Source organism: Sceloporus occidentalis, unplaced genomic scaffold (genome assembly GCF_023333645.1).
Source record: "Sceloporus occidentalis isolate IW3139 unplaced genomic scaffold, rSceOcc1.0.p SCAF_1, whole genome shotgun sequence".
Classification (NCBI taxonomy): domain Eukaryota; kingdom Metazoa; phylum Chordata; class Lepidosauria; order Squamata; family Phrynosomatidae; genus Sceloporus; species Sceloporus occidentalis.
The window spans coordinates 217,737,661-217,756,676 of record NW_028316981.1 but is presented as its reverse complement, the minus strand read 5'-3'; the positions used below and the strand labels follow the sequence as shown (position 1 = coordinate 217,756,676).

The window sequence follows — 19,016 nt, the reverse complement described above, 5'->3', positions numbered from 1 at the left end:
CTAAGGCAGAAGTTCTTCCCATTTGTCCCTTATCTCAGACTCCAGAATAGAAGGAAAGAAAGAGGTCATGCACAAAATATTTTGTCAAGCTGAGTTTCATGGAGGAATAAAATGAATAAATCACTCTGATGCAATGAGGTCACAAAGAACTCATCTCCAGAGAAGATTATGGCTACTTACAGGGTCATTAAAACTCTCGCCAAGGTGTTCCACTGCATAGTAAATCAATTTCTTCTCCATAAGAGATCTTTGCACATAAAGGTGGATGCTCTGAGGATGAAATTAAGCTATTAAATTAACACAAAAATTTATACTGCAAAAAGGGTTTCAGCTCTGCCAATAAATATGCTCAGCCACCCTTAAAGTGGGCAACTGATGCTGGCTTATGGTCAAATTACATGTTAAACACAGGGCCCAGACTTGTATCTTGCTTATTTTGACATACTGCACAAGGGGTGTGTGTGTGGGTGTGGAGGGGACATAGAGGGAGGGATGGAGGGAGAGGTGGGAGAAAAAGGGAAATAGAGATGGAGAGAGAGAGAAAGAGTTAATGAACAGGTTGTTCAGATCATAGAAGGGGTGGAGAGGAGCTTTGTCTCCACCTCCTCCAGCTTCAATGAACAAACACCACTTTTAAATAAAATTATTGTTTGCCCAGGGAAGGATGCTACTAACTTTTAGCAGCTTGAGGCAGATAGCAGCAGGGGGGAGAGGTGATTTTCAGTGGAACTGCAGTGCAAGAATCATAGAGTTGGAAGACCACAAGGGCCATCCAGTCCAACCCCCCTATGCATGAACTCACAATCAAACCATCCCCAACAGAATACTGGTCTCCCCACTAATATCCTACAGCTTTACTATGCCTTTTCTCTCTCCACTGCAAATCACTCATTTTGGATAATAGGTAAGTTGACCCTTGGGGGCAATCTCTTCCTCTCTCATAATAAATACCAGGAATGTTGTTTACTGACAATTGTTAGGATTTTGTATGGTGACCAAGAAATACGGCCATATACTGATACTTTCTGGTAAATCTGAACTACACTGCCTTAATACATTGTTTTTCCCCAGCACCTCAGAGCCCAGTGCCGCTTCTGAAGTTCCTGTCCAGGGCTGTTGTCACTGCCATCACCAGTTACTCACCCCACTTTCAGTAACTTTTAGGTGGCAGCTGAGCTACCTCTCCAGCCCACCATCTTTTAAAAGTAAGCTGCATAGCCCTCATCAGGAACAGCTTGTGCAGATGGCATTTTCAAAACCTCCCCCCTTTTCCATTTTTAAATTTATTCCTAGTGCAGATCAAGCCAGAAATCTCCCTGGAAGCTGGGATGACAAAACTGAGGCCGTCGTACTTTGGATACATCATGGGAATGGAGGATTCACTCGAAAAGACAATAATGCTAGGAAAGGTAGAGGGAAGTAGAAAGAGAGGAAGGCCGCATGCTAGATGGATGGATTCTATTATGGAGGTCCCAGGTATGAATTTGCAGGAGTTAAGCAAAGCAGTGGAGGACAGGGAGTCTTGGAGATGTCTCATCAACAGGGTCGCCATAGGCTGATATTGTCTCAAGGACAGTTAACAACAACAATACCCATATGGAGGTTAAAGACAGAACAAAGAGAGGGAAATTCTCCCTCTTACTCAAAGTGCTCTATGTTTGTGGTCTTTAAACAAAACACTGATGATAAAATGTTTGAACCTCTCCTATACCATGCTGGCTCCAGTATGTACACTGGAACTGCACACCCTTAGAAGAGAAGTGGCCAAATTTCTGAGATCTGTGGACCATGAACACAGAGGGAATAGCAGCAGCAACACTTCTCACCAGAGGGATTTTGGATGTTGCAAACTGTGAAACAGAAGAACTTCTTTGGGTGTTTTCCCCCACCTTTTTTAAAAAGTTGGTCCACTTTATCAGCAGGAGCATCCTTCATTTTTTTCTTCCATTTTCTCCTACCCCCTTCTACAGACCCACCCACTTTGTCTTCTTTTCCTCCCCCTTCCCTTTGTTTGCAGTGAGGACACTGAATTCTCTCTGGATGTGCAAAATATTACATTAATTGATACAGAAAATCTGACAGCATTTTGAAATGGAGAGAGTGTTGTCAGCACCTTTCTGGCTGCAACGGGTGTTTCTTCTCCCACCTCTGCTTGGTACTGTTTCAGTTTTCCTAGCATCACATCATCTGATGGATAGAAGAGCAAGTAGGTAGCTGCACATTCAGCAGCAGCAGTATGATTCCCAACTGAAACAGAGAAGGTGGACGTGGTCATTGTGGCAGCTCTGTCTACCATTCCAGAAGCACCCCACCTCAAGAGCAGAGGCATCTGTCTCTGCTGGGCTCCTCCTCAGCAAAGTCTTCTTTGCTTACCTTTGTCGTAGGCAAACTGCAGCAGATCAAAATGGGATGGGATGAAGTCTTCTATGGAGGACACCCTCCCTGGCTTAGTGGCAATGTTGAGGATGCACTTCTGCCTGCACTTCAAGACCTGGATGTAGTGAGCTAGAAGGCAAAGAGGGAGAAATATAAGATGACATGGTTGCACCTCCAGCACCACCTCTGTCTGCTTTTACAAAGTGGAGTACATTATCATCCAAAATCCACAAAACAGTGATAGTTTTTCATTGGGCCAACCAAATTACACATTTTACATGTTGCAAACTTTCAAAGCTCCACTGGCTTCTTCATAAAAATCATACAGGAGAAAGAAAGAAAAAAGGTGATGATGTTAGTCCTAGGCCTACATTTGGTCAAGATGTTGTGACTGTTGTCTTCAGTTCAGATAGTATGGAAGGGTATTATTCATGCAGGTGGACCCCTTTCCTTCTTGCTATATGGGAGATTTAGTCCAGGAAATAAACTTTAAATCCCATTAGCTAGACAAAAAGCTACTGCCTTTGAGATCCAGTCTAACTTGAATCCTTTGTGAGGCTGCAAGCCCTTTGTTAGGAAGTGAATACAAAGTGGAGCCCTTGAAAGTGGCTCTCCAAGCATGGGTAGAAGTCCCCATTCCAAAGGAATACCTTTTTCACAGAACACATGAGCTAAAATAAATACGTACTAACATTATTCATACATTTCCCACACTTCAGATTTTACCATTTAAATTCTGACCCTGGAATTTCAAGTTATAGGAACATAATAAATGGGAGCAGTAAATGTTGTAAGCACAGGTGGTGTCTGGGGCTTCCATTTTTGTGTATACAAAATGACCAATAAGAGAAAAAGTGGGTAAAAAGAAAAGACCAGAGACAATGAAAAACCAGACTTCTAGTGAACCACATTCCATGGAGTCAAATGTGGTTTGAATTCTGTGTCATGTGGAAATACATGTGCAGTTCTGATCCTCGTATGTAATGCATTCAACAGAATTATAGAATCATAGAGTTGGAAGGGACACCAAGGGCCATCCATTCCAACCCTCTTCTGCCATGTAGGAAGACACACAATCAAGCCCCTCCCTTTGACAGATGGCCATCCAGTCTGTTTAAAACCCTCCAAAGAAGGAGACCTCCGAGGGAGTACGTATGTTCCACTGTTGAACAGCTCTTACTGTCAGGAAGTCCTGACAATTAGTCCTTACTAATTAAAGTAATTTAATTTTTTTTAAAAAAACATAGCAACAATGCAGGCTGTTCTTTGCTTTTGCCAGAGCTAGGTCTAAATGTGCCTAGGCATTCTCCACTAATTTAAAAAGGGTGCATGTACATTGAATGCATGTAACACCTTAAGACAATGTTATCTATGAAACAAGACAGGTATTCTCCATATAAAAAAACCTGCTAATGGATGGCAGCAAAATTCTTACCGCCACTGCAGAAAGAGGCCACCTGGTCACATTCTTTGACATCTAGGTGTACAACTTAATGATAAACTCTGATCAACTTTATTTCTAATGAGTGATCTTAGTGATGATTGCATCCACATCTTGTCCCCTGTTCCTGTTTCATGGCTGTCATCTCATCGCCACCCCCTTTCAGTTTATTAAACCACTGAGAGAATTACTGGTACTACTGATGAATCCTCTTGTTAGGTACTAACAGTAAGGCTCCTCTTCTCTCAGAAGAACCAGAGAACAGTTCTCTCTCCTGTTGGCTCTTTTTGCATGTCTGACTCAACATCACAATAGACACTTCCTGCCTCTTCTTCTTCTTCTTGTTGTTTGTCTTCAAGTTGTTTCTGACTTATGACAACTGATGAACCTATCATGGGGTTTTCTTGGCGAGTTTCTTCAGAGAGGGTATGCCACTGCCATCCTCTGAGGCTGAGAAGGTATGACTTACCTAAGGTCACCCAGTGGTCTTATGTGGCTGAGCCATGATTGAACCCTGATCTCCAGAATCATAGTCCAACGAGATGCATTTTTTTATAACTTTGGGGAGACACTTTTGAACAACATCCTTGCTTGTGGAATTCCCTCCCCTTGGAATCATATCAGTGCCAAATTGAAACCTGGCCAAATTGATTTTATCCAGACTACACATATTTTATGGTTATATTGTTCAACAGTGTTTTATCTGGTTTTAAATTGTCTGTTTAGGAGGAGGATGTGTATGCATGTGTATGTATGTGTGTTACTATGTTTATATTAATAAAATAGCCTATAAGAATAATAAGCTGTTCATTCTCCCCTATTCAAGTTTCTTGAAAATCCAATACTTAATGCTTAAGTAGAGCACTAGTGCTAAATTGGCTTGTTTGAAACAAGTTAGGAACCGAGGTCACCAAAAAGTGATGGGAGGGACCTCCAAACAGAAACAGGTTAGCTAGCAAATAGTAAAAGACCCTCAATCCTTCAATCTAAATAGACAGAGGTGGGGAACCATGGGTGTTTCAACACATGCTCATTGAGGGATTCTGGAAACAACTGTTGTTTACTTTGCCTAAGGAGGCAAGATCAGCTTGAGTGGAATTGCACAATTTACTGTAGACATGCTACCGCAACGTGATACTTAAAATCTGAATTTCTCCATCCCCTCTTTACCTTACGCCCAATGCTGATGCTGCTAAAACAATCCAGCTTGATGGAAAACAAGGAAGAAAAGAGGGACTAGATGGGTAGAAAAGACTACGAAAAAAGTAGTTTCTTTGTCAAAGGCTTCTTAAACTGAGATATGCCTCTATTTAAAAAGTGAGCAGAAGCAACAAGAGGCATGAACTCTTTAACTTTCTTGGAGGAAGCAAAAATTCCTTTGCATTGTTGTTTCATGTCATGTCTATGCAATCATTAATGTTTTAAACATTTCTTTAAATTAAATGTTTGAAATAGTTGTGAGTTAACATACATTTTGTATAGTTTCACTAAACTGCTGATGTAAAACTGAAGGAAGAGTGACACCCACTAGCCTAGACTTATTTAATCAACTGTTGATTGTAAATCCCACTCATTCAAAGGTCTACTTGAGAGAGGACTAATATTAGGATCCAGGAAGACATCTTCTCATCCTAAATGTTTATTAACATTCTTTAAAACTGGATCATGGTCATTAGACTCTAGAGTTACCCCTTCAATGACTGGATTTCTTTTTGTAAAAAAATTGTTTTGCGTATCTCAATTGGCCCCATGCTTTTCAAGACTATTCAAAGTGCAAAAGCTGGGTTGCAGCTGAATATTAAGAAAACAAAAATAATGAACACAGAAGATTTACATAACTATAAAACAGATGATAAAGACATTGAAATTGTTAAAAGATTTTCTATACTGTCATTCAGTCATCAATAAAATCAAGAAATCAAAAAACCTAGACTGGGAAGGCTAGTCACTTATGAAGCAACTAGATAAGATCCTCAAGCATTAAAAGATATTAGTAGATAGCAAAGTCAAAATCATTCATGCCATAGTATTTCTTATTTTTGTGCTTAGATGTCAAAGCTAGACAGTGAAGAAAACTGACAAACCCACAGCCAGGAAACAAGCAAGTAAAACTTATACAGTTTTTCAACAAATCCACCTATGTTCAACCATCCAAACAATCAAGAATATGTTATAATTTCCAAATCCATGCAATGTGTAATAAATGCAGAAGTGTTTCACACAACAGGCACAGTCCAGTAAAAAGTGAAGACATAAATCTTTAAACTAATAGAAGACTGATAAATAATCTAAACAAGCCAACACTTTTAAAAAACCAGAGGTGTTTCAATATATCTCGTTTTCTTCAGTGACCAATACAAAAATCATTCATATTCAAATTTGGGTTTCCAAAGTCACAGTCGAAACCAGCATGGTGTAGTGGTTTGAGCATTAGACTGTGACTTTGGAAACCCAGATTCAAATCCCTGCTTGGCCATGAAAACCACTGGATGACCTTGGGCAAATCACATTCTCTCAGCCTCAGGGGAAGGCAATTTCAAACTCTCTATAAAAGAACTGTCCAAGCAAACCCCATAATAGGGTCACCATAAATCAGAAATGACTTGGAAGCACACAAGAACAACAACAATCTTTATTTATTCATTTTCTGACTGTTGGTTTGAATGGTCAGTTTCTTGAGTCAGGTCTTATATTTCCTTCTCTTTTGTTTTTCAGTGACAAAAGATGACAGGAAGAGAATCAACCCATCTGAAATGCAATGCTGGAGGAGAGTGCTGTAGAGAGCATTTCTCCAAAACAAGAAATGAAAGGGTCTGAGAGCAAGTCAAGCCTGAACTCTCGCTAGAAGCCAACATAACTAAACTGAGGCTGTCATATTTCAAGATGATGTGACTCACTGGAAAAGACGATAATGCTTAATAAAGTAGAAGGCAAAAGGAAAAGAGGAAATCTGTATTACAGGTGGATTTACTCAGTCAAGGAAGCCATAGCCCTGCAAGATCTGAGTAGGGCTGGTAGGGACTCTTGGAAGTTTCTCACTCATAGGGTCACTATAAGCCAGTGGTTCCCAACCTGTGGGTCGGGACCCCTTTGGGGGTTGAATGACCCTTTCATGGGAGTTGCCTAAGACTATTGGAAAACACCTATTTAATTACAGTTATGAAGTAGCAACGAAAATAATTTCATGGGTTTGGGTCACCACAACATGAGGAACTGTATTAAAGGGTCGCAACATTAGGAAGGTTGGGAACCACTCCTATAAGCTAAAGCTGACCTGATGGCACATAACAACAACAGACTGCTATGCAATGTTTTTGTTTTGTTTTGGCAAAAGCTATTCCAGCTACTAAGAGAATATACAAAACTGGCACCTATTTTCTCTATAGCAATAGTGGGCAACATTACTGGATGGAGGGCCATAGAGGTTGATCATGGAACCCTTGATAGTCTGCATCTGGTTAGGTGCAGGTAGAGGTGGTTGTGACAGCAATGTATGGAGACAGAATACACGCATTCTCTTCTTCGCATACATATTTACATTTTCTTTCACAGGCTTTTAAATTTCTAAAAGAATGCAAAAGTACATTACATATTTCTGGATCTCCTATGTCATGTCTAGTTAGGACCACAGGTGTTGGTTTTGTGTGACAACTAGGCAACTGTTTAAGTAGAGAACACACAAAATTAAAATACAGGGAGGTATGGTGGGGAGAATGAGGAGTGCATATATTTCCTCAATTCAGGACCTTTTGATCTTCCCAAACTATGTGCACTGCCTTATAAACGCCATAGCATCCACTGCATATATTAAGGCTTGTGGTACTACCTGCAGTGGCCTCATAAAGACCAAGTTGCATCTCCTCCTCTTTGTCCTCCTCTTCATCCTGGAGTCCCTCACAAAGGGCTCTGCAGTCCTCTAGGGCCAGCAGCGCTTCGCTGAGTGATTCCTCCAGCTTTGCCACTGCCGGCTGGTAGTCATCCTTACCGTAATGGTGCACTCCGGCTTCATATGCCACCTGCAGAGCAAAGCCATCTCATTAACCTCTGAGGAGAGCCCAGGCTGTGACTGTCCACCAGGGAGGATGGTGCAAACAGAAGCTTAGTTCTCAGCACCAGACTTCACATGACATGATGAAACTCTTTTCTTTTTCAAAGGAAAAATGGCTGGAAACCAGACTGGATGGTCTATGTATCTAATTCTTTCCATTGTGTCACTTTGTCATTGACATTCTCTCCTCAGAACCCACTGTCAGCCATGTTAAGAAAAAGAAGACAGACAGCTGTACCATGCCTGTTTTCCTTCCCCAAGGAGGCTATGGATAAGAGTGCATTTCAAATATCACACAAAAGGTTAGACACCTCCTGCTTGGCAGCCACAGCTCTGGGTCAATTTGCTGCCGACCCACAACTCCCACCACTGTCTTGAAGCTCTGCAGGACATGAAGCTTGACTTTCAGTGAAGTGTTAAATTTGTGTTTAACACTGATCTCCTGTATATATTCATGCAGAAGTCTATAAATTTTAGTTTAAAATTGACCCAAAAAACCTGAATCGACTTATCCACGGGTCAATGTAATTACTGTATTTTAACTCTTATTTACAAAGGAACCATTCCCTGGTAAATACCGAGAGCGTAATCGCTCCTGGAAGCACCCCTTTTTATTTTCTCATCCATCCAGCCTTTAGTATAAGCACAAACAGTTATGCCTGATGGAATTTTGTAAGTTCTGTAGCATCATTTTCCTTTACTCCATCCTTTACAACTTTGTTACATGCTCCTATGTTTTACCCTTGACTTATTCAAAGGTCAATTTAAAAATCCATAATTCTGGCCCCCAAACCTGCCCTCAACTTACACATGGGGTCGACTTATAGAACTGATATATGCATATGGTATATCAGTTCAGGATGGAGGATTGCTAGATATTTTTTGCATGGTGGAACTTTTAGTTGTGGGAGCCCTTCATCAGCAGCTATAAAGTACAATGATCAGACAGACACATATGTTTCCTCCCAGTTAGGCTCAAGTTGTGCTCATTCTCTGTATTCCTTTTAGAACACTTTTAATGTTCTTCCCTTGCCTTCCAGAAAGCCAGTTTTACAAAGCCAAAATAAAATTAAAAAAACAACAACTGTATTTCATTGTAGCTGGATTTTTGGGGGCTACATACAACAAGATTTAGTCAAGACTTATGGATATCAATGGAGGCACAGACATACATAAAAAGTTCAATTCATTTCAATGGATCTATTCCAAGTAGGACTAATGTTAGCTTTAATATGATTATGATATTGCTTTCTTGTTGTAAGCTCCCTTGGGAAAACTATGAAAAGCAGCTAAGAAATTGATAAAATAAAAATAAATATGATTAGAACTCCCTGGCTTTCCTCAAAGAATGTACAGTCGTCCCTTCCGATTTGCAGTCTTGCCATTCATGTCCCTTGGCCTTTTGCGGATGGCAAGCCAGGACATAATGGTATGTGCACCCATGGTGTACATGTAGCACTGCGTGCAGGAGCATGCCCCCATTGTAATCAATGGGGCTCCAATATTGCTGATTTTCCTGATTCGCGGGAGTGGTGGTAGTCCAAAACAGATCCTCTGTGAATTGGAAGGGATCACTGTAGTTTTTTCTGCTGCCTCTCCCTGAGCTAGCATCCCATTTGATTTGTTTGCCTCTTGGATCTGGACCATGGTATGCATGCATATATGGTTGTCACCTTTTCCCCTGTGGTGCTGTGCAGTTTTCCTCAACATGGCAAAGAGCATCTTTAAGTGGAAAATCAGAAAATTGTCCCTGGGGAAACTGAGAGCCTGTACAGATGGCCCTAAAGGGATGGCTTTGAGCACTGGATCAGGGCCACAGCAACCGCAAGCCGTAGCCCCAATCTGGTGTTTTTCAGGCCCAAAAAGAAGCAGCAAAATGCCACTCCTATTTGGGGCGGAAAAAGGGCGCCTTTTCTGCCATGGTACTGTTTTTTTGGTGCACCGCCAGAATGCTGGAACGCCGCCTGCCATCTGGTTGGGTGGGTGGCAAGACACTGGCTTGGGGGTGGCATTGCAACATCTGAAGGCCATGCCCCCATGTCAAACTGAAGCCAGTTGAAGCTGCCGGTCTATTTCACCCCATAGTCATACCAGGGATGGGGAATGTATGGTCTTCCATATGTTGCTGGACTGTAGCTCCCGTCATCCCTCACAGTTGTGTAGAGTAGCTCGGAGCTGCAACCCAACAGCAATGGGAGAGCCAAATAATTCCCACTTTTATTGTCATTCCCACTTCTCCCACAGCTTCACAGTCCTCTCTATGGTTGCATTAAAAAAAAGGGGGAAATGCCTGCATGTCTTTATGGGTCTCACACGATTTAACCAGTTTGACTTTTATCTAGTGTCTATGTAAGATTTTTTTAAAAAACTGTATTAAAAATGAAAAAAAATGTTTTTAAAATGTGGAGGTTGACCAACATCTAAACAAGAACACTAGAAGAGGGGCATGCCCCTCAGCTTTATTTTAATATTCCTAAGGTAATTAAAATTATATGGAAAACATATTAATAATAAAAAGTAGAAAAATCTCTTTCCCAACCAATGATAAGTTTATCAGTTTAGAGGAAAGGTTAGTTAACCTGAGCATATTGTTTTTGAAATCAAATTAATTTCAATGTTTGTTAAAAACATTTTAAAATGGGTGCTGAAGTGCTGTTATACTTTAAATGCTATTGCATGATTACACCAATAACTTAAAACAGTTTTAAAATCAGAGAAAGCAAAAACTACAGAACCTAAACTATTGTGGACCAGAAAGACTAGATTTGAGGTAAACACTATTTACAAGTTCACTTGCCAGCCGTGTCATAGCATGTGTCAAAATCACACCAAAAGTTGTGTGTAGAGCAAATGCTATTGTTCAGTTCTTTACCCCAAAGTTGCGTTTTCTGTGGTCTGAGAAAATGCAAAAAGAGCATGAGAAAAGCACACTGGAGGACAATGATCTGTGTGATGGCTTAGCTGTTGGTCCAGGTTTCTAGTTAGGGTTGCAACATCTTCCAGCTCTCTAATTCTATAGCAGTGTTGTGCTGATGTCATGTAAAAGGTGAGTAAAGAAAGTATGGCTATTCTGTAATAAATGCCTAACTTGGAAATGAGCTTTGAAGCACATTGTTAAAAGTAACACATGGCACAACAGTTACTCTTAGTGGTATACCCACACTGGTGTTAATATTTGGAGTAAAACATCATGTTACTTGAACATGCTATTTCAAGGGCATTTGAAGGTCTTGGGGATTTTATTTTTTTAAAGCAGCAATTTTAAAAGTTATACACTATTAACAAGTAATATAATACTTCACTTTTTAAATACTGGAAATAATTGACCACAACCAATGACCTTCTCAGATAATAACTCCAATGGGGTGGCTTAATGATGATGATGATGATATTATTATTATTATTATTATTATTATTATTATTAATAATAATAATAATAATAATAATAATAATAATAATAAATGATTTATTTGTATCCCGCCCAATCACAAGGAATGCAGGTGGGTAACAACAATAAAAAATACATCAAAAATACAATAAAATTCAAAATAATCCCTTTCCAACCTGCCATCCCAACGAACAATATCAATAAACAATATGTGGCGATACTAAAATGGGGTCAGCTAAAAATTGGGGGGGGGGGGGAAATGGGTGGACAGAGAGAAGGACAGTTAGCAGTCACATTCATATGTCCTTGTTTAGGGAGGATAAGCTAAGTTGGGAAGGCCTGCTGGAATAGATCCGTCTTAAGGGCCTTCCTGAAGGCTGTATGAGTGGAAATGTGGCAGATCTCCTCCGGCAGGTCATAGAGATCTTTAGAGTATCAGGCTCTGAAAATGGTGCCCCTTGGACCTCTCTTACCCAATGTGGCATGGCCTCAAGATCCCTGAAGCTTTCTGCTTTCACCCCTGCCATGCGCTGGTATTTCTTGATGTCTTCACGCATCTGTAAGTGGTGTGGATTGGCCACAAAGAAGGTATGAGCTGAAGACACTGCTTCATCCAGTTTCTTGAGCTGTCGAAATGGGGGAAAAAATCTAATTTAGAAGCAGATCAACACCACAAGGGCACCATTTTAGATTGAGGGGATGGGGAATAGGGAAAAGAGCCCTCTGAAAGGAAGTTCTTGGATTCAATTTTAACATACACATCCCCCACACACACGAGAGAGAAAGATGTTACAAGACTTTTTAACATATTTCATAATTTGAGGTTACATTACCAGTTACCCATTTAAAGCAAAAGGGATTTTTGACTTTGGCATGCCTAGCTAATACATAGTCCCATGCAACAGATATGCAACAGTTGCTGAGTATAACAGAGTATGGGAAGACAGGTAATCTTGAGCAGGGACAAGCCAAAGCACATTGCTACAACAAATGGAGCAACAACCCACAAAGGTCTGGAAGCCATGCCCTAGGATAAGTGTCTTAGGGACCTGCGTATGTTTAGCCTGGGAAAGAGAAGGCTAAGGGGTGGGTGACATGATAGCCTTGTTTAAGTATTTGAAGGGGTGTCATACTGAGGATGGAGCAAGCTTGTTTTCTGCTGCTCCAGAGAATAGGACACACAACAGTGGATTTTAGCAACAGGAAACGATATTCCACCTCAACATTAGTATTTTCCTAATACATTTGGGAAAGAACTTTCCTTCTCTTCCCCAGGCTAAACATTCTCAGCTCCCTAAGTCACTCCTCATAAGGCATGGTTCCCAGACCTTTCACCATTTTGCTCACCCTCCTCTGGACATGCTCCAGTTTGTCAACATCCTTCTTGGTGCCTGGAATAGTATTGTGACCAAGTCACTATTTTAGTAGATGGTGGGAATGCTGTAGACGTCATTTATCTGGATTTCAGATCAACATTTGACAAGACCCTCCACAATATTTTGCTTAGCAAACTGACTCAATATGGACAGAGGGGGACACCGTCAGAATGGGGCGACAATAAGTTGGAAAACCATGCTCAGAGACTCATCCTGCATGGCTGCACTTCCAACTGGAAGCAGGTCTCAAGTTGAGTTCTGCAGGGCTCCGTCCTGGGGCCCTTACTTTTCAACATCATGACAGAGGTCCTAAACACACTGCAGGAATAATCCAGTTTGAGACCACTTTAACTGCCCTGGCTCAATGCTAGGGAATCCTGAGATCTGTAGTTTGGTGAGACATTGAGCCTTCTCTGTCAGTGAACTCTGGTGTCACAACAAACAACAGTTCAAGGAGCCCCTAGTACTGAGCCAGGGCAGTTAAAGAGGTCTCAAACTGGATTATTCCTGCAGTGTGTTTTGGACCTTAATGACAAGGTGGAGGGAATTCTTATCAAGTTTGCAGAACACATTGGAAGACAGGAATGGAATTGAAAAGGAACTACATAAAACTAGTGGGGCCAATATTAATAAAATGAAAGACACATTCAATAGAGACAACAGAGGCAAAATTCTTCAGTTAGGCCACAAAACCCAAATATACTGCTACAGAACGGGGGATAGATGCCTCAGCAGCACTACATGCAAAAATGACCTCAAGATTATTACTGATCATAAACTGAACATGAGTAGCAGCATGATGCTGCGACAAAGAAGGCGAATGCTATTTTCTCATGCATTAATAGAAGCACAGTTTCCAAGCTGAGTGAAGTAATAGTCCCACTGCATATTCTGCGTTGGTCAGGCCTTGTCTAGAGGACTGCATTCATTTGGTGCCTCACTTTGGTGATATAGAGAGAGGTTGGAACAGGTTCAGAGAAGGGTGACAAGGACGATAAGCGATATGGTGAATGTACACTCGTCCCTCCACATCCGCCAGGGTTAGGGGCACAAGACCTCTGGCCCCGCGAATGTGGGGAAGCCGCGAATAACAAAAACACTATGTTTTTACCTGAGAGAACACCTCTCAAGGAATCTCTAGGTCCTCCAGCGCAACTCTGTGGTGAACATCTGCCAGACATTGGCCATAGAATTGCGTTGGAGGAGCTGCAAATGCCTAGTGGAGTGTCCGCTCTATGAATCTCTAGGTCTTTCAGTGTGATTTTTGGCTAAAGGTCACCAGGGAGTTGCCCTGGAGATTGCAATGAGGAGGCAGCCTCTGGAGGCTGGCAGCAGGGACGTAGCCAGGATTTTAGGAAGGGGGGTGTCCAGACTAAGTGCCATCATTATAATGGGGCTTGGGCGCAGCGGCGCAGCAGCGCACACCATTCATTTTTCTAATGGAAGGGGGGGTCCGGACCCCAAGAACCCCCCCCCCTTGGCTACGTCCCTGCTGGCAGGGTGCCCAGCCTCCTTCTCCTGCTGCTGCTCACCTTGAAGAAGGCCACCTGGAGGTAGTTGTAGGGCTCCCTGCGGAGGAAGTCCCTGAGGACCTCGGGGCTGGCCCTGTGTCGGGAGGGCTGCCCCCCGAGGCTCCTGGCCAGGCATCCCTCCAGGCACTCGGCCCTTTGCAGGACGCTGGCCCAGAAGGAGCCCTCCCAGGACCCCCGGCCCCGGGGCCCCTCCGCAGGCCCCTGAGGGAGGAGGAGGAGGAGGAGAGGGGCGAAGCCGGCCTCTCCCTGGCAGAGAGCCTGGCACTCCCTGCGGGCCCTGAGGCCCTGCGAGAAGCTGTGCAGGCAGCGCTGGAGCAGTGCCGAGGCCCCCGACCAGTCCCCCGCGAAGTAGGCCCGCACCCCGTCCGCGTAGAGCAGGTCGAAGGGGGGCAGAGAGGGAGAAGAGGAGGAGAGGTGCAGCCCCAGGAGGAGGAGGAGGAAGGAGGAGGAGGAGGGCATGGTGCTCGGGATGGAAGGAAGGAAGAGAGAGAGAGAGAGAGAGAGGAAAGGAGGGAGGGAGAGAGAGATAAAGAGAAAGAAAGAGAGGGGGGAGGGAGAGAGAGAGAAAGAAAGAAAGAAAGAAAGAAAGAAAGAAAGAAAGAAAGAGGGGAAAGGAGGGAGGGAGGGAGGGAGGAAGAAAGAAAGAAAGAAAGAAAGAAAGAAAGAAAGAAAGAAAGGGAGAGAGAGAGAGGAAGAGAAGGAGAGAAAGAAAGGGAGAGAGAGATAAAGAGAAAGAAAGAGAGGGGGGAGGGAGAGAGAAAGAAAGAAAGAAAGAAAGAAAGGGGGGAAGGAGGGAGGGAGGAAGAAAGAAAGAAAGAAAGGGAGAGAGAGAGGGGAAGAGAAGGAGAGAAAGAAAGGGAGAGAGGGAGATAAAGAGAAAGAAAGAGAGGGGCAGAGAGAAAGAAAGAAAGAGAGAGAGAGGAAAGGAGGGAGAGAGAGAAGAAGAAAGAGAGAGAGAGAGAGAGGAAAGGAGGGAGGGAGAGAGGAAGAAAGAAAAGGAGAGAGAGAGGAAGAGAAGGAGAGAAAGAAAGGGAGAGAGAGAGATAAAAAGAGAGGGAGGGAGAGAGAAAGAAAGAAAGAAAGAAAGAAAGAGAGAGAGAGAGAGAGAGAAAAGAAGGAAGGAAGACAGAGAGAAAGGGAGGGAGGGAGGGAGGGAGGAAGAGGTAGAGAGAGAAAGAAAGAAAGAAAGAAAGAAAGAAAGAAAGAAAGAAAGAAAGGAAAGGAGGGAGGGAGGGAGGAAGGAAGGGAGAGAGAGAGAGCGGAAGGAAGGAAGGAAGGAGGAGAGAAAGAGAGAAAGAAAAAGAGAGAAAGGAAGGAAGAAAGACGGGAGACAGAGGGAGCGAAAGAATGAAAGAAAAAAGAAAGGAAAGGAAAAGAGGCAGGGAAGCCAAGCCAAGCCAAGCCTCGGTCTTCCCGGGGCCCAAGGCGGGTCTGGTCCGGAGCCAAGGAAGGTCCAAGGCCGGGAGTCCTTTCTGGCGATGTGGCTGCGAAGGAGGGAGGGAGGGAAGGAGGGAGGGAAGGAGGGATGGTGGGCTCCGGAGGAAGAGGAAGAGGAGGAGGGAGGAAGGCGGCCAGGGAGGAGGCTCCAGGGCAGGCCTCCTTCAGCGGGGGGGGGGGGGGGGCAGCCAGGTCCTCATGGTGTCCTACATGCCAGGCTTCTGCCCCGGAGGAATGCCAAAAGGTCCCCCATTTGGAGCATCCCTGAGAAGAAGAACACCACTTCTGTGCCTGGCCTCCACTCCCCCAAATGCAGCTCAGGAAGAGGACTGGAGCCTCTAGGAAAGCTCAGGCTGCCCACTTCTTTCTTCCAGTCAGGCTCCAAAGGGCTACAACTCCTCCATTTTGAGCAGGACCAAGAGGCGTGACTTGACAATTCTAGGAGTTTATCACACTGGGGCTGATTTCGACATTAAAGAGAGATTAAAGCACATTTAAAGCATCCCGCAAATAAAAGGGGAAAAGGCGAGTCATTGCGCGAGTGACCATCACACGCACTTGCGCAAATAAAGCCATATCGGAATTATTTATTTACATTGCATTTGCATTTATAGAAGTGTTTTTAGCTTTTATTTTGCAATGTCCTCCATTTTTCTGGAGTGCCTGGGCCTCCTTGGCAGTCAGGAGCTCTGGTCCTGCTGGGCACCCTGCTTTTCTGGAGAGCTGAGGGGGAATCCCTCCTTTGCTTTGGGGGTGAAGGCAGGAAGGCAGCCAGGACCAGAGCCCTCCCATTCATGGACCTGTGGGATGACTACCTGTCAGGGGATAACCCCAGGAGTTAATGCACTGGGTGACCTCTGTCCCATGAGGCCACCGAGCCCAACCCAATCCCAGTTCCATGATGCAGGACAGCTGACCAATTGACCCACCAAAGCATAAAACACAGGCCAAATGACATTTCTGAATTAATTTATTTCAAAAGGTTTACGACTTTACCTGAGAGGCATTTTCCCCCTCTCTGCCAGAGAGAACTCTGGTGCTACAACATGCTACCGTTCCCAGGATTCCATAGCACTGTGCCAGGGCAGTTAAAATGGTGTCAGACTGGATTGTTTCTGTAGTGTGGATGCAGCCGTAGGGCCAAAACACACTGTGGAAATCATCCAGCTTGAGACCACCTGAACTGCCCCGGCTCAATGCTAGGGAATTCTGGGAATGGTAGTTTATTGTGACACCAGAGCTCTCTGACAGAGGAGGCTAAATGCCTCACAAAGCTATAGTTCCCAGGATTCCCTAGCACTGAGCCAGGGCAATTAAAGAGGTCTCAAATTGGATTATTTCTCCAATGTTTTAGGACTTTAGAAGCACCACCTTTGCCATTTTCCTTCCAGAAATGCATCGACACTTGTCCCTCCACATTTGCAACTTTGACTTTTGAAGATTTGATTATTCATGGATTTTATTAATATGTCCTCTCTAGGAACCTTTAGGTCCCCCAGCGCAACTCTGTGGTCAACTTTAAGCAAATGTCGCATTGAAGGACCTAGAGATTGCTAGGGAGAACGCTCCACTAGCATTGGTAGCTCCTCCAGCGCAAATCTATAGTCAATGTCTGGCAGATGTTGACCACAGAGTTGCACTGGGGGACCTAAAGATTTCTAGAGAGGTGTTCTCTCAGGTAAAAACATAGGGTTTTTGTTATTTGTGGTTTTCCCATGTTCATGGGACTCCTGTGCCCCTAACCCCAGAGAATGTGGAGGGATGAGTGTACTTGGCAACCTGTCCTTGCTGCAGTTAGCAGAGTAGGATGGATTCTTCTCATGCTCTATTTTTCTAGGAGGAGCAGCAGACAAGACTCGCACTCAGAGCTCAGGGCATGTTTGTTTCTCAGAAGCTTTAGCTTTTATTTTGCAGTGTTTTCTTGAACGCCCTACATTTTGCAGTACAGTGCGGCTGCGTCATATGTGGCCGCGCCATACGTGGCTTCCAAAATACGCTGGAAAGTCTTCTCCCGCACCCCGGAAGAAGGAATGGGTGTGCCCCATTAGTTCTAATGGGGCTTGAGTTTACATGTTTTTTCCCCTTACATGGTGGGGTCCGGAACGGATCCCCCGCGTAAGGGAAGGGCCAACTGTATCTTGTCTTCCTCTGTAATCAGGGCATCTGGTTATCCTGTTTGGGAAGGAGGAATGTCTGAAGAAAGGTATTCTGTTGTGGAAGACCAGACCCAGCACCTATCCCTGGCCTGCATTACACAGCTTGGAGACAACCAAGTTGTATGCTCAATTCCTGGGTCTCTCTTTCACACACACATTACAAGTTCATGTAGGCCCCAAATTCAAAACACCAACACAACAAAAAAGTGCTTGAAAGCAAACTGTTACTGTAAAGAGGTTTCCTTCCATCAATCCAGGATCAGTTGTAGTTCTCTGTGGTGTGTACATTTGGCCATTGCACATCACGCATTAGTTTATTACTGCCCTATGTGTGCAATCTGCCCCCTATTAAATGCATAAAATGCGCCAGTTAAAGAGAAGGTGGAAACATTCATGATCAGATGTGGTGAGAAAGGTGGAACCAGATGTTTTGGATTGAGGAGGTGATCCTTGAGCAAGTTTTCCTGGCTCACTGTCCCTGTCCAAATGGGGTTGGTGTCACCCGGTGCAGCAACTCATGGTGTCACCTCCTCCACTGGCCTCCTCCTATAACACACCATCCTTAGTAATGTTTTTGTTCATAAAGCATAATTCCCATTCATCACTGAATCTAATGGTAACAGTTGTGACATAGGGGCTAAACACACTGGCAAAAAGAGCTGGCTTCCCTGCAACTTGTGGTCATGGTGTCCACACGCCACACACCCTGACTCCGCCTCCAAGCCAGCATCGCGCTGCACACCCAACCAGTGTTGTGGCATTTCAGTGGCACAGTGTTTAGACGCTGCATGCTGCCGAAATGCAGGGAAACTGCTGCTGCGATGGCAAAGGCACCTTTTTCCCAGTGCAAAAAGGAGCAGCTTTCTGCTGCTTCTTTTTGCCCCGGGAAAATGCCGGATTGGGGCCATGCGTGTAGTTGCTGCAGCCCAATCCAGCACTCAAAGGGGCAGCCAGAAGCTCCTTCGGGGCGATCTGTTTCGCCCCTTAAACAACTAGCAAAATTAAAATTATACCTTTAAATTACAGTATCATATGCACACGCTATATGTATTTACATATGCATAGTTTCATGTGGTTAAAGTGAAAATTTGGTAAAATGTGAATGTTTTAAAATAAATTTTAAAAGAATAAAATTGTAATTAAATTTTTTTATTTGAATTATTATTATTATTATTATTATTATTTTTAAAAATCTCCTTTCTCCTTTTACTGAGCCTCATCCCACTCACACCATCTTTTACAGGATTTTAAACAGAAACAGG

General features: G+C 43.6%; 1 protein-coding gene across 1 annotated transcript in view; it reads right to left on the bottom strand.

Annotated features, from left to right (window-relative positions):
- P3H3 (prolyl 3-hydroxylase 3) overlaps positions 1 to 14,725 on the bottom strand; it is a 46,431-nt gene extending 31,706 nt beyond the window's left edge. The window contains exons 1-6 of the mRNA XM_089511314.1: positions 14,162 to 14,725; positions 11,727 to 11,879; positions 7,644 to 7,833; positions 2,374 to 2,505; positions 2,114 to 2,247; positions 181 to 270 (exon numbers count right to left, since the gene is read on the bottom strand). Of these exons, the coding sequence (XP_089367440.1) occupies positions 181 to 270; positions 2,114 to 2,247; positions 2,374 to 2,505; positions 7,644 to 7,833; positions 11,727 to 11,879; positions 14,162 to 14,620 (1,158 nt within the window). The 5' untranslated portion in view covers positions 14,621 to 14,725. The remainder of the gene's footprint in view (positions 1 to 180; positions 271 to 2,113; positions 2,248 to 2,373; positions 2,506 to 7,643; positions 7,834 to 11,726; positions 11,880 to 14,161) is intronic.
- Positions 14,726 to 19,016: the final 4,291 nt, after the last annotated feature.